At 43.7% G+C, this 19,751-nt stretch overlaps 1 protein-coding gene across 1 annotated transcript in view; it reads right to left on the minus strand.

The window, feature by feature from the left end:
* Positions 1-1,660: 1,660 nt before the first annotated feature.
* The window catches only part of LOC106606275 (meteorin-like protein), a 28,826-nt gene continuing 10,735 nt past the window's right edge, over positions 1,661-19,751 (minus strand). Inside the window, exons 3-4 of the mRNA XM_045719714.1 lie at positions 3,311-3,370; positions 1,661-2,649 (exon numbers count right to left, since the gene is read on the minus strand). Of these exons, the coding sequence (XP_045575670.1) occupies positions 2,324-2,649; positions 3,311-3,370 (386 nt within the window). The 3' untranslated portion in view covers positions 1,661-2,323. The remainder of the gene's footprint in view (positions 2,650-3,310; positions 3,371-19,751) is intronic.

Consider the following 19,751-nt stretch of genomic DNA (forward strand, 5'->3'; position numbering starts at 1 on the left):
ATCTAACAAGTAATCTAACAATTTCACAACAGCTACCTTATACACACACAAGTGTAAACGAATGATTAAGAATATGTACATATAAATATATGGATGAGCGATGACCGTGCGGCATAGGCAAGATGCAGTAGATGGTATAGAGTACAGTATATTCATATGAGATGAGTAATGTAGGGTATGTAAACATGATATAAAGTGGCATTGTTTAAAGTGACTAGTGATACATTTATTACATCCAATTTTTTATTATTAAAGTGGCTAGAGATTTGAGTCTGTATGTTGGCAGCAGCCACTCAGTGTTAGTGATGGCTGTTTAACAGTCTGATGGCCTTGAGATAGAAGCTGTTTTTCAGTCTCTCGGTCCCTGACGCACCTGTACTGGCCTCGCCTTCTGGATGTTAACGGGGTGAACAGGCAGTAGCTCGGGTGGTTGTTGTCCTTGATGATCTTTTTGGCCTTCCTGTGACATCGGGTGGTGCAGGTGTCCTGGAGGGCAGGTAGTTTGCCCCCGGTGATGCGTTGGGCAGACCTCACTACCCTCTGGAGAGCCTTACGGTTGTGGGCGGAGCAGTTGCCGTACCAGACGATGATACAGCCCGACAGGATGCTCTTGTACCATCCAAACTGCTGTGAAATATATTTTCCATAACCAAAAATATTGTATTTTCAGCTGGTGTACAAAACCGAAAGTAAAAGACGCAAAAAACTAAACTTAAGAACTGGAAGCACTGCAATAGCACACATAGAACATATCTACAGTTTTTTTAGACTTGCTTTCAACGACAAATCTATAACTACATTTCTATGTGAATTTGTTCATGTCAACCAGAAAGATACATATTGCAGCTTTAACTGTGTCAATTTTTTTTAACAAATATTTCCTGAGCTTTCCTAGATACAGCACACACACTTAATTCGTATTCCTTATGATTTATTTTTTGACTGTCTGGTTTGACATTTATAAATGTGTTATTCAATATGTTTCTATGGGCTATAGTAGTAAAGGCCAAATTAAATATTTAGTCAAATAATTTTTCTATATTATTTTTTGATACCTACAGTGGTCTTACAATTGAAAATCAAATAGGTAAATGATCCTACCCCCAAAAGGCTTAGACGTCTAGTGGTTAAAGTGCATTTCCTACTGAGCCGACATAAGCAGCGTTTACCGTGAATGCAGTCTCCGTTAACTCGGGAACATTGCGTTTCAATTTTAATCACACTGTAACGCTGAACTTCAGCGAAACAGATTGAATCCAGCCCCTAATGTGATCAGTGTCTACTAATGTTCACTGATTTAACCTCTACTCATGTAAACACACTGACCTTAATTGTGAGTAGACATGTAACTGCACCGCCCTGCAAGGTGAGGAGGCTAAACATTCCTAACAGGAACAATGAAAGTCTTCAATAGGAAATGGCCATGAACACTGAAGTCTGTCTGTGGGCGTTCTAGGTTGGTTTTGTCCTTGATGATTTGGTTTGTTTAAATATATATATTCACTTCACACACACGTGTGTGCACGCACGCACGCACGCACACACACACACACACACACACACACACACACACACACACACACACACACACACACACACACACACACACACACACACACACACACACACACACACACACACACACACACACAACGCGATGTTCCAAGGAATACAACTTTTAATCACACACAAAAAAGGGGGTTTATAATTCAACAGCCTGAGGACATAATAAAGACTGTAAATTGCACTTCTACATTTTCATAAAAACAAAATAAATCACAAATAAAAAGCAGGCTTTTAATGTATACATTTCTTTCATAAGAAACATCTTCAAAACTGTACATGAAGCTTTTCACAAAGCAGTTGGATCCTCTGTTTCAGAAATGTTCATCGTTCACATCTTCTACACATCAGTTCCAGAGAGGGTCTGCTACATTAGAAACCTCACATCGTCTGACTGTTGATGTACGTCTCAGAGAATGGAAGTCTGAGAACATTCCAATGGAACGTCAATGGAACAGTTTTAGAACATTCCAGAACGGTCTTAGGACATTCTGGAACAGGCTATGAACATTCCACAACAACAACAATGTTGGCTTTGAGAAATTAGTCCAACAGTCGCAATGCTGCTTGGCAACATTCAGGAGCACCAGAGCAGGAAGACAGTAGGATCAGAAGGTATCTGTGTGTTGGCCAGTCTGTCTGTCCATCTGTCTGTCTGCCCCCCTCTCAGTTAGTGTCCACGTTAGGCTCAGACCTGGGTCTGCTGTCCATTCCGGAAGAGGCCTGTTGTTGTGGGTGTGGCCAGGTAGCTCCCTGACACTCAGTCTGTGTCCACATGACAGGGGTTAGTCCCACTCTGCTCTGCCTCCTGGTACAGTCTGAGGAAGTCCTTGTATCTTGGGGCACACCCCATCCAGGCCTCCCCGAACCTTACGCTCCCCGTGAACAGGAAGTCTCCGTCCCCCTTCCCCGGGCCGGGCCTCACCCCACACTGCCTGGGCATCCTCACCCTGCCTGTCCACCTCCTCACTCTCACTCCCCCTGACACAAACACCTGAGTCTTCTGTCTGTACAGGCGGCTTATCGCCACGGTGACCGACAACTGCTCCGCCTCCTGCTCCACCCCCTGGATGGTGCCCCTCCCCACTGCAGAGAGGAGAGGAGAGTGATAATATATGTTAGAATACTACAGTACAGTATACTGATACAGTATAACAAATACTACAGCACAGTATACTTATAAAGTATAACAAATACTACAGTATACTGATACAGTATAACAAATACTACAGTACAGTATACTGATACAGTATAACAAATTCTACAGTACAGTATACTAATACAGTATAACAAATTCTACAGTACAGTATACTGATACAGTATAACAAATACTACAGCACAGTATACTTATAAAGTATAAAAAAATACTACAGTATACTGATACAGTATAACAAATACTACAGTACAGTATACTGATACAGTATAACAAATTCTACAGTACAGTATAACAAATAGTACAGTACAGTATACAGATACAGTATAAAGTATAACAAATACTACAGTACAATACAAACTCTGCCATAACCACAAGAGTAACATTTCACATGTAATGGTTAAAGTTTGTAACGTTGTGTGCGACCCAACCAAATGCACATAGAAATATGAATTATAGATCTCTCATTCTCATTGAAAGCAAGTGTAATAAGCAGTAGATCAGTTAGCAACCAGAAAACTGTCATTTTAACCTACTGTACCTTTAATAAGTATACATAAAAGGATGCATAAAGGGTTTGTAAATTGTTCTTACCAAAGTCGCTGGTGCAGACTGCTAACAGCACCTCAGCATCACTGCAGGGCTGACAGGGAGCTGTGGAGAGAGAAGAGACAGAGAAGGATGAGTCCCGGGACAAAAGACAGAGAGAGAGAGAAAGAAGAGATGAGCTGCAGGACAAAAGACAGACAGTTCTACCAGGGATCAAAGTGAGGCCTTCATTATTTAATGTCATACAACCCTATCAAAAAGTAGCCATCAACTCTAGCACTTAACTTCCAACTACTTCAAAAAACAGTCACACAGCAGGTCATTGAAGACACGTGCCGCACACGCACAGGAAGTGGGCTGTGGCCCGTAGGGAGGCACGTGCTGTAATTCATTTCAGCTCTCCCAGATGGTTGCTTATTTACCCAGCAGCCCAGGCAGAACAGGCAGGCCAACAGGGAGGCAGTAGGACGGGAGTCTCCTGTCATGGACTATGACTTTACACCAATCAGAGAGGACCTGGTCCTGTCTGTCTTCCTGTCTGTCTGTCTGTCTGTCTGTCTGTCTGTCTGTCTGTCTGTCTGTCTGTCTGTCTGTCTGTCTGTCTGTCTGTCTGTCTGTCTGTCTGTCTGTCTGTCTGTCTGTCTGTCTGTCTGTCTGTCTGTCTGAGGTACAGGACAGGGGCTACTCATTAAACAGGCCTAGTGCTGGGGGGATGTGTGGGGTAGGGGGAGGATGGGGGAGGTGAGGGGGAGGACGGGGTGTGAGGGGGAGGGAGGATGGGGAGGTAGGATGGGGGAAGTGAGGGGAGAACAGGTGTGAGGGGGAGGTGGCTGCCCCAGGAGGCACCTCACAGGCTACAGAACCCCCCCCCAACACACCCTGCCTGACACTCCAAAACCAATGACAACCAGATGCCCAGGATGAGGAAAGACAAGGCTAAGCTGACCTGGTCTGGCTGGCTGGCTGGCTGGCTGGCTGCACATGGTGTCTTTCTACAAAGTCCACTGGGAACAGACGTTTACGATTGTTGACCTCATGTTCACATAGTTGTAGGCCTGGTTTTGACCTCATGTAAACATGGTTGTAGACCTGGTTTTGACCTCATGTAAACATGGTTATATGCCTGGTTGTGACCTCATGTAAACATGGTTATAGACCTGGTTTTGACCTCATGTAAACATGGTTATAGGCCTGGTTTTGACCTCATGTAAACATGGTTATAGACCTGGTTGTGACCTCATGTAAACATGGTTATAGACCTGATTGTGACCTCATGTAAACATGGTTATAGACCTGGTTTTGACCTCATGTAAACATGGTTATAGGCCTGGTTTCGACCTCATGTAAACATGGTTATAGACCTGGTTGTGACCTCATGTAAACATGGTTACAGGCCTGGTTTTGACCTCATGTAAACATGGTTATAGGCCTGGTTTTGACCTCATGTAAACATGGTTATAGACCTGGTTGTGACCTCATGTAAACATGGTTACAGGCCTGGTTGTGACCTCATGTAAACATGGTTATAGACCTGGTTTCGACCTCATGTAAACATGGTTATAGACCTGGTTTTGACCTCATGTAAACATGGTTATAGACCTGATTGTGACCTCATGTAAACATGGTTATAGACCTGGTTGTGACCTCATGTAAACATGGTTATAGGCCTGGTTTTGACCTCATGTAAACATGGTTATAGACCTGGTTTTGACCTCATGTAAACATGGTTATAGGCCTGGTTTTGACCTCATGTAAACATGGTTATAGGCCTGGTTGTGACCTCATGTAAACATGGTTATAGACCTGGTTGTGACCTCATGTAAACATGGTTATAGACCTGGTTGTGACCTCATGTAAACATGGTTATAGACCTGGTTTTGACCTCATGTAAACATGGTTATAGGCCTGGTTGTGACCTCATGTAAACATGGTTATAGGCCTGGTTGTGACCTCATGTAAACATGGTTATAGGCCTGGTTGTGACCTCATGTAAACATGGTTATAGACCTGGTTGTGACCTCATGTAAACATGGTTATAGACCTGGTTTCGACCTCATGTAAACATGGTTATAGGCCTGGTTTTGACCTCATGTAAACATGGTTATAGACCTGGTTGTGACCTCATGTAAACATGGTTATAGACCTGGTTTCGACCTCATGTAAACATGGTTATAGACCTGGTTGTGACCTCATGTAAACATGGTTATAGGCCTGGTTTCGACCTCATGTAAACAAAACGGAAAGAGAAAGGGAGCGTTTAGAGTGTGGGGTAGTGGTCCGGTTATCCACAATGCTGGCTGACTGGCTGGCTGGCTGACTGGCTGGCTGGCTAGCTGACTAGCTGGCTGACTGTGTATTCTGTCTGTTAGCCCAGGCGGACTGAACACTTCCTCTCTCTCACAGTGCTGAGAACAACTCTCTATTCAAACAGTCCAGTGAAATAATATCAAGGAGACATTCTAATTCAAGGATTCACATGAACAGATATATCTGTTACATTCAGATATAAAAATGGTAACACTTTATACAACACTTTACATACTGGATAAAAACTAATGATTAGCAGTCTTTAAAGTACTTACAAGCCCTATATAAAGTAGACCTTGGTGTTACTGAGACGAGAGCCCCATCTCTACAGCCCTGCGCTGCTCTGCCACCTCTGACCTGTCCACAAACCACTTACAGAGACCATGACCCTGAGGCATGTTTCCAGACAGCGAGATTATTTTTTAGACAGGTTTGTCTGAAGTCCAGATTGAGGTCACTGAAGAGGGGGTGAGGGGAGGGTGAGTTGAAGAGGCGTTGAGGGGAGGGTGAGGAGGGGTCAGAGGTTACCCAGCCACAGGCTCAGGGGCTTAGGAACAGCTGGAGAGGAGGGTGACATCAGAGTACCGACCTCACCCCCCTCGTCCCCAGAGCAACGAGTAGGGAGCAGGGCCTTTAATGAGAGGATTGAGACTGCCACCATAGCATCAGAGAACCTCTAGGATATGGTGCACCACAGGCTCCAAACCCTGACCCTGGGATCTATCCCAAATGGCACCCTATTCCCTTTATACTGCACTACTTTTACCAGGCCCTTAGGGGATAGGTTGCCATTTGCAAGGCAGCTCCAGTTGTTGCAGCTAGGTGCTCTCCTCTCTCTCTCTGGTCTCTCGCTCTCTCTGGTCTCTCTCTCTCTCTCTCTGGTCTCTCTCGCTCTCTGGTCTCTCTCTGGTCTCCCTCTCTCTCTGGTCTCCCTCTCTCTCTGGTCTCTCTCTGGTCTCCCTCTCTCTCTCTGGTCTCCTCTCTCTCTCTGGTCTCCTTCTCTCTCTCTCTGGTATCCCTCTCTCTCTCTCTGGTATCCCTCTCTCTCTCTCTGGTATCCCTCTCTCTCTCTCTCTGGTATCCCTCTCTCTCTCTGGTATCCTTCTCTCTCTCTCTGGTATCCTTCTCTCTTTGGTATCCTTCTCTCTCTCTGGTATCCCTCTCTCTCTCTCTGGTATCCCTCTCTCTCTCTCTGGTATCCTTCTCTCTCTCTCTGGCATCCTTCTCTCTCTCTGGTCTCCTTCTCTCTCTCTCTCTGGTATCCTTCTCTCTCTCTCTGGCATCCTTCTCTCTCTCTGGTATCCTTCTCTCTCTCTGGTCTCCTTCTCTCTCTCTCTGGTATCCTTCTCTCTCTCTGGTATCCTTCTCTCTCTCTGGTCTCCTTCTCTCTCTCTCTGGTATCCTTCTCTCTCTCTGGTATCCTTCTCTCTCTCTGGTATCCTTCTCTCTCTCTGGCATCCTTCTCTCTCTCTCTGGTATCCTTCTCTCTCTCTGGTGTCCTTCTCTCTCTCTGGTCTCCTTCTCTCTCTCTCTCTCTGGTATCCCTCTCTCTCTGGTATCCTTCTCTCTCTCTCTCTGGCATCCCTCTCTCTCTGGTATCCCTCTCTCTCTCTCTGGTATCCTTCTCTCTCTCTCTGGTATCCTTCTCTCTCTCTGGTATCCTTCTCTCTCTCTCTCTGGCATCCTTCTCTCTCTCTGGTATCCCTCTCTCTCTCTCTGGTATCCTTTTCTCTCTCTGGTATCCTTCTCTCTCTCTCTGGTATCCTTCTCTCTCTCTCTGGTATCCTTCTCTCTCTCTCTGGTATCCTTCTCTCTCTCTCTCTGGTATCCTTCTCTCTCTCTCTCTGGTATCCTTCTCTCTCTCTCTGGTATCCTTCTCTCTCTCTGGTATCCTCCTCTCTCTCTCTGGTATCCCTCTCTCTCTCTGGTATCCTTCTCTCTCTCTGGCATCCTTCTCTCTCTCTCTGGTATCCCTCTCTCTCTCTCTGGTATCCCTCTCTCTCTCTGGTATCCTTCTCTCTCTCTCTCTGGTATCCTTCTCTCTCTCTCTGGTATCCTTCTCTCTCTCTCTGGTATCCTTCTCTCTCTCTGGTATCCTTCTCTCTCTCTCTGGTCTCCTTCTCTCGCTCTCTGGTATCCTTCTCTCTCTCTCTGGTATCCTTCTCTCTCTCTCTGGTATCCTTCTCTCTCTCTCTCTGGTATCCTTCTCTCTCTCTCTGGTATCCTTCTCTCTCTCTCTGGTATCCTTCTCTCTCTCTCTGGTCTCCTTCTCTCGCTCTCTGGTATCCTTCTCTCTCTCTGGTATCCTTCTCTCTCTCTCTGGTCTCCTTCTCTCGCTCTCTGGTATCCTTCTCTCTCTCTGGTATCCTTCTCTCTCTCTGGTATCCTTCTCTCTCTCTCTGGTATCCTTCTCTCTCTCTCTGGTATCCTTCTCTCTCTCTCTGGTATCCTTCTCTCTCTCTCTGGTCTCCTTCTCTCGCTCTCTGGTATCCTTCTCTCTCTCTCTGGTATCCTTCTCTCTCTCTGGTATCCTTCTCTCTCTCTCTGGTATCCCTCTCTCTCTCTCTGGTATCCCTCTCTCTCTGGTATCCTTCTCTCTCTCTGGTATCCCTCTCTCTCTCTGGTATCCTCCTCTCGCTCTGGTATCCTCCTCTCTCTCTGGTATCCTTCTCTCTCTCTGGTATCCTTCTCTCTCTCTGGTATCCTTCTCTCTCTCTCTGGTATCCCTCTCTCTCTCTCTGGTATCCCTCTCTCTCTGGTATCCTTCTCTCTCTCTGGTATCCCTCTCTCTCTCTGGTATCCTCCTCTCGCTCTGGTATCCTCCTCTCTCTCTGGTATCCTTCTCTCTCTCTGGTATCCTTCTCTCTCTCTGGTATCCTCCTCTCTCTCTGGTATCCTTCTCTCTCTCTGGTATCCTTCTCTCTCTCTGGTATCCTTCTCTCTCTCTCTGGTATCCTTCTCTCTCTCTGGTATCCTTCTCTCTCTCTCTGGTATCCTTCTCTCTCTCTGGTATCCTTCTCTCTCTCTCTGGTATCCTCCTCTCTCTCTCTGGTATCCTTCTCTCTCTCTGGTATCCTTCTCTCTCTCTCTGGTATCCTCCTCTCGCTCTCTGGTATCCTTCTCTCTCTCTCTGGCATCCTCCTCTCTCTCTCTGGTATCCTCCTCTCTCTCTCTGGTATCCTTCTCTCTCTCTCTGGTCGGGGCTCAGATGTCAGACATGAAACGTTGCCACAGGAATGGCCTGGCATGATCTGAGTCGGAGTCAGCTTTCTCAACCCAGCCAAACACACGCTGTACTGCTCCCATCACAACCACTTCACAGAGAGGGGATGGAGGGATGGGAAGAGCGGTGGAGGGAAGGAGAGGGGGAGATGGTGTCCCCAGCTGCAACATCTGGTCCCAGATGCATTCTCCTCTGATGGAGGGCAACTCAGCAATACCACCCCTCTCTGATCACAACCACTACAGTAGGACGGTGGAAGAGAGGGGAGACAGGACGCATAGATGAAGGGAAGAGGAATGAAATACAAGAGTAGACAGTGGGAGAAATATAGATGTAGGAAAGATATATAGAGAGAGAGAAGGCAGTGAAAGAGAGGAGGCAGAGAAAAGGGAGAAAGCGTGAGGAATAAAGTTCCTTCTCTCAACATCTGGTGTGAGATACATTCCAGAGAGATGGAGAGAGCAACTCAATCCCAGCAGAGCAGGTCTGACAGAGACAACTGGAAAGAAGTGGAGAAAAACAAACAGGGAGAGAGAGACAGAGAGAGAGACAGAGAGTGAGAGAGAGAGAGAAGGAAACCAGAGAGAGAGCGAGAGAGAGAGACAGAGAGAGAGAAGGAGACCAGAGAGAGAGCGAGAGAGAGACAGAAGGAGACCAGAGAGAGAGCGAGAGACAGAGAGGAGACCAGAGAGAGAGAGAGAGAGAGACAGAGAGACAGAGAGAGAGAGACAGAGAGAAGGCGACCAGAGAGGGAGACCAGAGAGAGAGAGAGAGAGAGAGACAGAGAGAGAGAGAGACACAGAGAGAGAGAGAGAGAGAAGACCAGAGAGAGAGCGAGAGACAGAGAGAGAGAAGGAGACCAGAGAGAGAACGAGAGACAGAGAGAGAGGAGACCAGAGAGAGAGAGAGAGAGAGAGACAGAGAGAGAGAAGGAGACAGAGAGAGAGGAGACTAGAGAGAGAGAGATAGACAGAGAGAGAGAGACAGAGAGAGAGAAGAAGAAGGAGACCAGAGAGAGAGAGAGAGACAGAGAGAGAGAAGGAGACAGAGAGAGAGCGAGAGACAGAGAGAGAGAAGGAGACAGAGAGAGAGAAGGAGACAGAGAGAGAGGAGACTAGAGAGAGAGAGAGAGAGACAGAGAGAGAGAAGGAGACAGAGAGAGAGGAGACTAGAGAGAGAGAGATAGACAGAGAGAGAGAGAGAGACAGAGAGAGAGAAGAAGAAGGAGACCAGAGAGAGAGAGAGAGAGAGACAGAGAGAGAGAAGGAGACAGAGAGAGAGCGAGAGAGAGACAGAGAGAGAGAGACAGAGAGAGGAGACCAGAGAGAGACAGAGAGAGAAGGAGACCAGAGAGAGAGAGAGAGAGAGAGAGACAGAGAGAGAGAAGGAGACAGAGAGAGAGAGGAGACAGAGAGAGAGGAGACTAGAGAGAGAGAGAGAGAGACAGAGAGAGAGAAGGAGACAGAGAGAGAGGAGACTAGATAGAGAGAGAGATAGACAGAGAGAGAGAGACAGAGAGAGAGGAGACTAGAGAGAGAGAGAGACAGAGAGAGAGAAGGAGACAGAGAGAGAGGAGACTAGAGAGAGAGAGAGATAGACAGAGAGAGAGAGACAGAGAGAGAGAAGAAGAAGGAGACCAGAGAGAGAGGAGACTAGAGAGGGAGACCAGAGAGGGAGACCAGAGAGAGAGAGAGACAGAGAGCGAGAGAGAGAGAGAGAGAGAGAGAGAGCGAGAGACAGAGAGAGAAAGAGACAGAGAGAGAGACACAGAGAGAGAAGGAGACCAGAGAGCGAGAGAAAACAGAGCCAAACAAGTGCAATCAGATCACCAAGCCCTCCAGACCCTGCTGCCGAGTCGACGACAAGACCCCGGGCTCCCCCCTCCCTCCCTCTCCCCCTGGGCTAGGGACCTGTCGCCACATCGCACCACAAGCTCATACCACAGAAGCACAGAGCGCAGGAAACCAAGCTGGTCATAACAACCCTGAGCGTTAGACTACTATATTAGAACCTGGACCCAGAAGCACGACATTAAGCCCAACCTGAGCCAACTACACTATCTACAACCATTAGACCACTGTGTTAGATCCCCTACATTAAGACCAACTACACTATCTACAACCATTAGACCACTGTGTTAGATCCCCTACATTAAGACCAACTACACTATCTACAACCATTAGACCACTGTGTTAGATCCCCTACATGAAGACCAACCTGAGCCAACTACACTGTCTAGAACCATTAGACCACTGTGTTAGATCCCCTACATTAAGACCAACTACACTATCTACAACCATTAGACCACTGTGTTAGATCCCCTACATTAAGACCAACTACACTATCTACAACCATTAGACCACTGTGTTAGATCCCCTACATTAAGACCAACTACACTATCTACAACCATTAGACCACTGTGTTAGATCCCCTACATTAAGACCAACTACACTATCTACAACCATTAGACCACTGTGTTAGATCCCCTACATTAAGACCAACTACACTATCTACAACCATTAGACCACTGTGTTAGATCCCCTACATTAAGACCAACTACACTATCTACAACCATTAGACCACTGTGTTAGATCCCCTACATTAGGTCCTGACTGTTTATCAGTCTCTATCTGCCCGTTGTGCCAGCTGGTTATGCAGGATATGAACATGTGACCCCAGAAAGCAGTAGAAACAGATGTGAGGTAGATAGAACTCATACGACTCCTTAGTGTGGAAGAAAAGACCAGTCTCTCTGGTCTGGATCTCCTCCCAGCCAGGAGTCATGCAGGGTTGGCAGGTACACAGCATGACGAAAACACGCCTCTGTTTTTAGAGTGAGGCCCTCTCCGTTTGACTGTAGCCCTCTATACAGACAGACCAGGGTACTGTAGGGAGTCAGTGGTTCGCTATGAAACACTCCCCCCAAGTCAACTCACAGCCATGATACACCAGCTTCATAAGACTGACTTGTGGGAAGGGAACTGCGAAATGTCAACATAGAATTGTCAGCGTAACATAATATTACAAAAAACAACACTGAGATTCAGACTTTCTTCAGTGGAAAGATAAATAAACTGAAGATTGAATATCAAAAATGATTTGGAATAGTTATTCTTGTAAATACAGATCTACAAATGGAGATGTTTTCACCAGCAGATGGCTGCATTCAGTACAGAACTACGTCCTGACTACAGACACTAAGACAAATGGAGATGTTTTCACCAGCAGATGGCTGCATTCAGTACAGAACTACGTCCTGACTACAGACACTAAGACAAAGAAAACCACTTCCTAGTCAGTCAATTAAACTGTCAGCTGAATGGCCAGTTGACTCTCTGATCGACCTCCGTCTGGATAATTCACCTGGAATAGTCAGGATATGGTGCCTAATGTCATTGAAACAAAACTTAAAGGGATAGGTCACCAAAATGACAACATTAGTTAGATGGTTCCTTTCCTTGAACGTAGTCTCTGGGCCAACCAGGAGAGTCTGATCCACTGTTAGGATTTGTCTACTTAGCCACTGCCATCAACTGCCATCAAAGGGGAAGTTGAGGATTTTACACCTTGATGCTAGCTGGTTCCTCACTCTGAAAGTAGTCTGTGGACCAGGAGAAACTAGCATCCATGGTTCAGTTGTCTGTCATCAGCCACTACAAACTTCAGTTAACTTTAGCCAAAGAGTTTCTAAACCCAGAGGAGCAACATCGCAAGACTTCCGGGCATGCTTGTGAAACAGACCAAACAGACCAGGTTTGGGGTTTGGGGTTCGAGAAGTCAATGAGAAGTTCATTTTGTGGTTTTGTTTCTCTAAATCTAAAGGCACAACCTAGACTGGATACAATGTCTTAAATAGTTGAACATGTTATTACTCCAACGTTGTGAAAGTGACAAACTGACACACTTTCATTGGTCAAAAACAACTTTATATCAAAGGAGTGCCTAGATAGTTTGTGTGTGTGTTGGTATTGATATGTAGGCTGTGTGTGTTGGTATTGATATGTAGGCTGTGTGTGTTGGTATTGATATGTAGGCTGTGTGTGTTGGTATTGATATGTAGGCTGTGTGTATTGGTATTGATATGTAGGCTGTGTGTATTGGTATTGATATGTAGGCTGTGTGTGTTGGTATTGATATGTAGGCTGTGTGTGTTGGTATTGATATGTAGGCTGTGTGTGTTGGTATTGATATGTAGGCTGTGTGTGTTGGTATTGATATGTAGGCTGTGTGTATTGGTATTGATATGTAGGCTGTGTGTATTGGTATTGATATGTAGGCTGTGTGTATTGGTATTGATATGTAGGCTGTGTGTGTTGGTATTGATATGTAGGCTGTGTGTATTGGTATTGATATGTAGGCTGTGTGTGTTGGTATTGATATGTAGGCTGTGTGTATTGGTATTGATATGTAGGCTGTGTGTATTGGTATTGATATGTAGGCTGTGTGTATTGGTATTGATATGTAGGCTGTGTGTGTTGGTATTGATATGTAGGCTGTGTGTATTGGTATTGATATGTAGGCTGTGTGTATTGGTATTGATATGTAGGCTGTGTGTGTTGGTATTGATATGTAGGCTGTGTGTATTGATATGTAGGCTGTGTGTGTTGGTATTGATATGTAGGCTGTGTGTATTGGTATTGATATGTAGGCTGTGTGTATTGGTATTGATATGTAGGCTGTGTGTGTTGGTATTGATATGTAGGCTGTGTGTATTGGTATTGATATGTAGGCTGTGTGTGTTGGTATTGATATGTAGGCTGTGTGTATTGGTATTGATATGTAGGCTGTGTGTATTGGTATGTAGGCTGTGTGTATTGGTATTGATATGTAGGCTGTGTGTGTTGGTATTGATATGTAGGCTGTGTGTGTTGGTATTGATATGTAGGCTGTGTGTGTTGGTATTGATATGTAGGCTGTGTGTGTTGGTATTGATATGTAGGCTGTGTGTGTTGGTATTGATATGTAGGCTGTGTGTGTTGGTATTGATATGTAGGCTGTGTGTGTTGGTATTGATATGTAGGCTGTGTGTATTGGTATTGATATGTCGGCTGTGTGTGTTGGTATGTAGGCTGTGTGTATTGGTATGTAGGCTGTGTGTATTGGTATTGATATGTAGGCTGTGTGTGTTGGTATGTAGGCTGTGTGTATTGGTATGTAGGCTGTGTGTATTGGTATTGATATGTAGGCTGTGTGTGTTGGTATTGATATGTAGGCTGTGTGTATTGGTATTGATATGTAGGCTGTGTGTATTGGTATTGATATGTAGGCTGTGTGTGTTGGTATTGATATGTAGGCTGTGTGTATTGGTATGTAGGCTGTGTGTATTGATATGTAGGCTGTGTGTATTGGTATTGATATGTAGGCTGTGTGTGTTGGTATTGATATGTAGGCTGTGTGTGTTGGTATTGATATGTAGGCTGTGTGTGTTGGTATTGATATGTAGGCTGTGTGTGTTGGTATTGATATGTAGGCTGTGTGTATTGGTATTGATATGTAGGCTGTGTGTATTGGTATTGATATGTAGGCTGTGTGTATTGGTATTGATATGTAGGCTGTGTGTATTGGTATTGATATGTAGGCTGTGTGTATTGGTATTGATATGTAGGCTGTGTGTGTTGGTATTGATATGTAGGCTGTGTGTATTGGTATTGATATGTAGGCTGTGTGTGTTGGTATTGATATGTAGGCTGTGTGTGTTGGTATTGATATGTAGGCTGTGTGTGTTGGTATTGATATGTAGGCTGTGTGTATTGGTATTGATATGTAGGCTGTGTGTGTTGGTATTGATATGTAGGCTGTGTGTATTAGTATTGATATGTAGGCTGTGTGTATTGGTATTGATATGTAGGCTGTGTGTATTGGTATTGATATGTAGACTGTGTGTATTGGTATTGATATGTAGGCTGTGTGTATTAGTATTGATATGTAGGCTGTGTGTGTTGGTATTGATATGTAGGCTGTGTGTGTTGGTATTGATATGTAGGCTGTGTGTATTGGTATTGATATGTAGGCTGTGTGTATTGGTATTGATATGTAGGCTGTGTGTATTGGTATTGATATGTAGGCTGTGTGTATTAGTATTGATATGTAGGCTGTGTGTGTTGGTATTGATATGTAGGCTGTGTGTATTGGTATTGATATGTAGGCTGTGTGTATTGGTATTGATATGTAGGCTGTGTGTGTTGGTATTGATATGTAGGCTGTGTGTGTTGGTATTGATATGTAGGCTGTGTGTGTTGGTATTGATATGTAGGCTGTGTGTGTTGGTATTGATATGTAGGCTGTGTGTATTGGTATTGATATGTAGGCTGTGTGTGTTGGTATTGATATGTAGGCTGTGTGTATTGGTATTGATATGTAGGCTGTGTGTGTTGGTATTGATATGTAGGCTGTGTGTGTTGGTATTGATATGTAGGCTGTGTGTGTTGGTATTGATATGTAGGCTGTGTGTATTGGTATTGATATGTAGGCTGTGTGTGTTGGTATTGATATGTAGGCTGTGTGTATTGGTATTGATATGTAGGCTGTGTGTGTTGGTATTGATATGTAGGCTGTGTGTGTTGGTATTGATATGTAGGCTGTGTGTATTGGTATTGATATGTAGGCTGTGTGTGTTGGTATTGATATGTAGGCTGTGTGTGTTGGTATTGATATGTAGGCTGTGTGTATTGGTATTGATATGTAGGCTGTGTGTGTTGGTATTGATATGTAGGCTGTGTGTATTGGTATTGATATGTAGGCTGTGTGTATTGGTATTGATATGTAGGCTGTGTGTGTTGGTATTGATATGTAGGCTGTGTGTATTGGTATTGATATGTAGGCTGTGTGTGTTGGTATGTAGGCTGTGTGTATTGGTATGTAGGCTGTGTGTATTGGTATTGATATGTAGGCTGTGTGTGTTGGTATTGATATGTAGGCTGTGTGTATTGGTATTGATATGTAGGCTGTGTGTATTGGTATTGATATGTAGGCTGTGTGTGTTGGTATTGATATGTAGGCTGTGTGTATTGGTATTGATATGTAGGCTGTGTGTATTGGTATTGATATGTAGGCTGTGTGTGTTGGTATTGATATGTAGGCTGTGTGTATTGGTATGTAGGCTGTGTGTATTGATATGTAGGCTGTGTGTATTGGTATTGATATGTAGGCTGTGTGTGTTGGTATTGATATGTAGGCTGTGTGTGTTGGTATTGATATGTAGGCTGTGTGTGTTGGTATTGATATGTAGGCTGTGTGTATTGGTATTGATATGTAGGCTGTGTGTATTGGTATTGATATGTAGGCTGTGTGTGTTGGTATTGATATGTAGGCTGTGTGTGTTGGTATTGATATGTAGGCTGTGTGTATTGGTATTGATATGTAGGCTGTGTGTGTTGGTATTGATATGTAGGCTGTGTGTATTAGTATTGATATGTAGGCTGTGTGTATTGGTATTGATATGTAGGCTGTGTGTATTGGTATTGATATGTAGGCTGTGTGTATTGGTATTGATATGTAGGCTGTGTGTGTTGGTATTGATATGTAGGCTGTGTGTGTTGGTATTGATATGTAGGCTGTGTGTGTTGGTATTGATATGTAGGCTGTGTGTGTTGGTATTGATATGTAGGCTGTGTGTATTGGTATTGATATGTAGGCTGTGTGTATTGGTATTGATATGTAGGCTGTGTGTATTAGTATTGATATGTAGGCTGTGTGTGTTGGTATTGATATGTAGGCTGTGTGTGTTGGTATTGATATGTAGGCTGTGTGTATTGGTATTGATATGTAGGCTGTGTGTGTTGGTATTGATATGTAGGCTGTGTGTATTGGTATTGATATGTAGGCTGTGTGTGTTGGTATTGATATGTAGGCTGTGTGTATTGGTATTGATATGTAGGCTGTGTGTGTTGGTATTGATATGTAGGCTGTGTGTATTGGTATTGATATGTAGGCTGTGTGTGTTGGTATTGATATGTAGGCTGTGTGTATTGGTATTGATATGTAGGCTGTGTGTATTGGTATTGATATGTAGGCTGTGTGTATTAGTATTGATATGTAGGCTGTGTGTGTTGGTATTGATATGTAGGCTGTGTGTATTGGTATTGATATGTAGGCTGTGTGTGTTGGTATTGATATGTAGGCTGTGTGTATTGGTATTGATATGTAGGCTGTGTGTGTTGGTATTGATATGTAGGCTGTGTGTATTGGTATTGATATGTAGGCTGTGTGTATTGGTATTGATATGTAGGCTGTGTGTGTTGGTATTGATATGTAGGCTGTGTGTATTGGTATTGATATGTAGGCTGTGTGTGTTGGTATTGATATGTAGGCTGTGTGTGTTGGTATTGATATGTAGGCTGTGTGTATTGGTATTGATATGTAGGCTGTGTGTGTTGGTATTGATATGTAGGCTGTGTGTGTTGGTATTGATATGTAGGCTGTGTGTGTTGGTATTGATATGTAGGCTGTGTGTATTGGTATTGATATGTAGGCTGTGTGTGTTGGTATTGATATGTAGGCTGTGTGTATTGGTATTGATATGTAGGCTGTGTGTATTGGTATTGATATGTAGGCTGTGTGTGTTGGTATTGATATGTAGGCTGTGTGTGTTGGTATTGATATGTAGGCTGTGTGTGTTGGTATTGATATGTAGGCTGTGTGTATTGGTATTGATATGTAGGCTGTGTGTATTGGTATTGATATGTAGGCTGTGTGTATTGGTATTGATATGTAGGCTGTGTGTGTTGGTATTGATATGTAGGCTGTGTGTGTTGGTATTGATATGTAGGCTGTGTGTATTGGTATTGATATGTAGGCTGTGTGTATTGGTATTGATATGTAGGCTGTGTGTGTTGGTATTGATATGTAGGCTGTGTGTGTTGGTATTGATATGTAGGCTGTGTGTATTGGTATTGATATGTAGGCTGTGTGTATTGGTATTGATATGTAGGCTGTGTGTGTTGGTATTGATATGTAGGCTGTGTGTGTTGGTATTGATATGTAGGCTGTGTGTGTTGGTATTGATATGTAGGCTGTGTGTGTTGGTATTGATATGTAGGCTGTGTGTATTGGTATTGATATGTAGGCTGTGTGTGTTGGTATTGATATGTAGGCTGTGTGTGTTGGTATTGATATGTAGGCTGTGTGTATTGGTATTGATATGTAGGCTGTGTGTATTGGTATTGATATGTAGGCTGTGTGTGTTGGTATTGATATGTAGGCTGTGTGTATTGGTATTGATATGTAGGCTGTGTGTATTGGTATTGATATGTAGGCTGTGTGTGTTGGTATTGATATGTAGGCTGTGTGTGTTGGTATTGATATGTAGGCTGTGTGTGTTGGTATTGATATGTAGGCTGTGTGTATTGGTATTGATATGTAGGCTGTGTGTGTTGGTATTGATATGTAGGCTGTGTGTGTTGGTATGTAGGCTGTGTGTATTGGTATTGATATGTAGGCTGTGTGTATTGGTATTGATATGTAGGCTGTGTGTATTGGTATTGATATGTAGGCTGTGTGTATTGGTATTGATATGTAGGCTGTGTGTGTTGGTATTGATATGTAGGCTGTGTGTATTGGTATTGATATGTAGGCTGTGTGTATTGGTATTGATATGTAGGCTGTGTGTATTGGTATTGATATGTAGGCTGTGTGTGTTGGTATTGATATGTAGGCTGTGTGTGTTGGTATTGATATGTAGGCTGTGTGTATTGGTATTGATATGTAGGCTGTGTGTGTTGGTATTGATATGTAGGCTGTGTGTGTTGGTATTGATATGTAGGCTGTGTGTGTTGGTATTGATATGTAGGCTGTGTGTGTTGGTATTGATATGTAGGCTGTGTGTATTGGTATTGATATGTAGGCTGTGTGTATTGGTATTGATATGTAGGCTGTGTGTGTTGGTATTGATATGTAGGCTGTGTGTATTGGTATTGATATGTAGGCTGTGTGTGTTGGTATTGATATGTAGGCTGTGTGTATTGGTATTGATATGTAGGCTGTGTGTATTGGTATTGAGTAGGCTGTGTGTATTGGTATTGATATGTAGGCTGTGTGTGTTGGTATTGATATGTAGGCTGTGTGTGTTGGTATTGATATGTAGGCTGTGTGTGTTGGTATTGATATGTAGGCTGTGTGTGTTGGTATTGATATGTAGGCTGTGTGTATTGGTATTGATATGTCGGCTGTGTGTGTTGGTATTGTATGTAGGCTGTGTGTATTGGTATTAGTAGGCTGTGTGTATTGGTATTGATATGTAGGCTGTGTGTGTTGGTATGTAGGCTGTGTGTATTGATATGTAGGCTGTGTGTATTGGTATTGATATGTAGGCTGTGTGTGTTGGTATTGATATGTAGGCTGTGTGTATTGGTATTGATATGTAGGCTGTGTGTATTGGTATTGATATGTAGGCTGTGTGTGTTGGTATTGATATGTAGGCTGTGTGTATTGGTATTGAATGTAGGCTGTGTGTATTGGTATTGATATGTAGGCTGTGTGTGTTGGTATTGATATGTAGGCTGTGTGTGTTGGTATTGATATGTAGGCTGTGTGTGTTGGTATTGATATGTAGGCTGTGTGTGTTGGTATTGATATGTAGGCTGTGTGTGTTGGTATTGATATGTAGGCTGTGTGTATTGGTATTGCTATGTAGGCTGTGTGTGTTGGTATTGATATGTAGGCTGTGTGTATTGGTATTGATATGTAGGCTGTGTGTATTGGTATTGATATGTAGGCTGTGTGTATTGGTATTGATATGTAGGCTGTGTGTGTTGGTATTGATATGTAGGCTGTGTGTGTTGGTATTGATATGTAGGCTGTGTGTGTTGGTATTGATATGTAGGCTGTGTGTATTGGTATTGATATGTAGGCTGTGTGTGTTGGTATTGATATGTAGGCTGTGTGTGTTGGTATTGATATGTAGGCTGTGTGTATTGGTATTGATATGTAGACTGTGTGTATTGGTATTGATATGTAGGC

This window comes from Salmo salar, chromosome ssa06, assembly GCF_905237065.1.
Source record: "Salmo salar chromosome ssa06, Ssal_v3.1, whole genome shotgun sequence".
Taxonomy (NCBI): domain Eukaryota; kingdom Metazoa; phylum Chordata; class Actinopteri; order Salmoniformes; family Salmonidae; genus Salmo; species Salmo salar.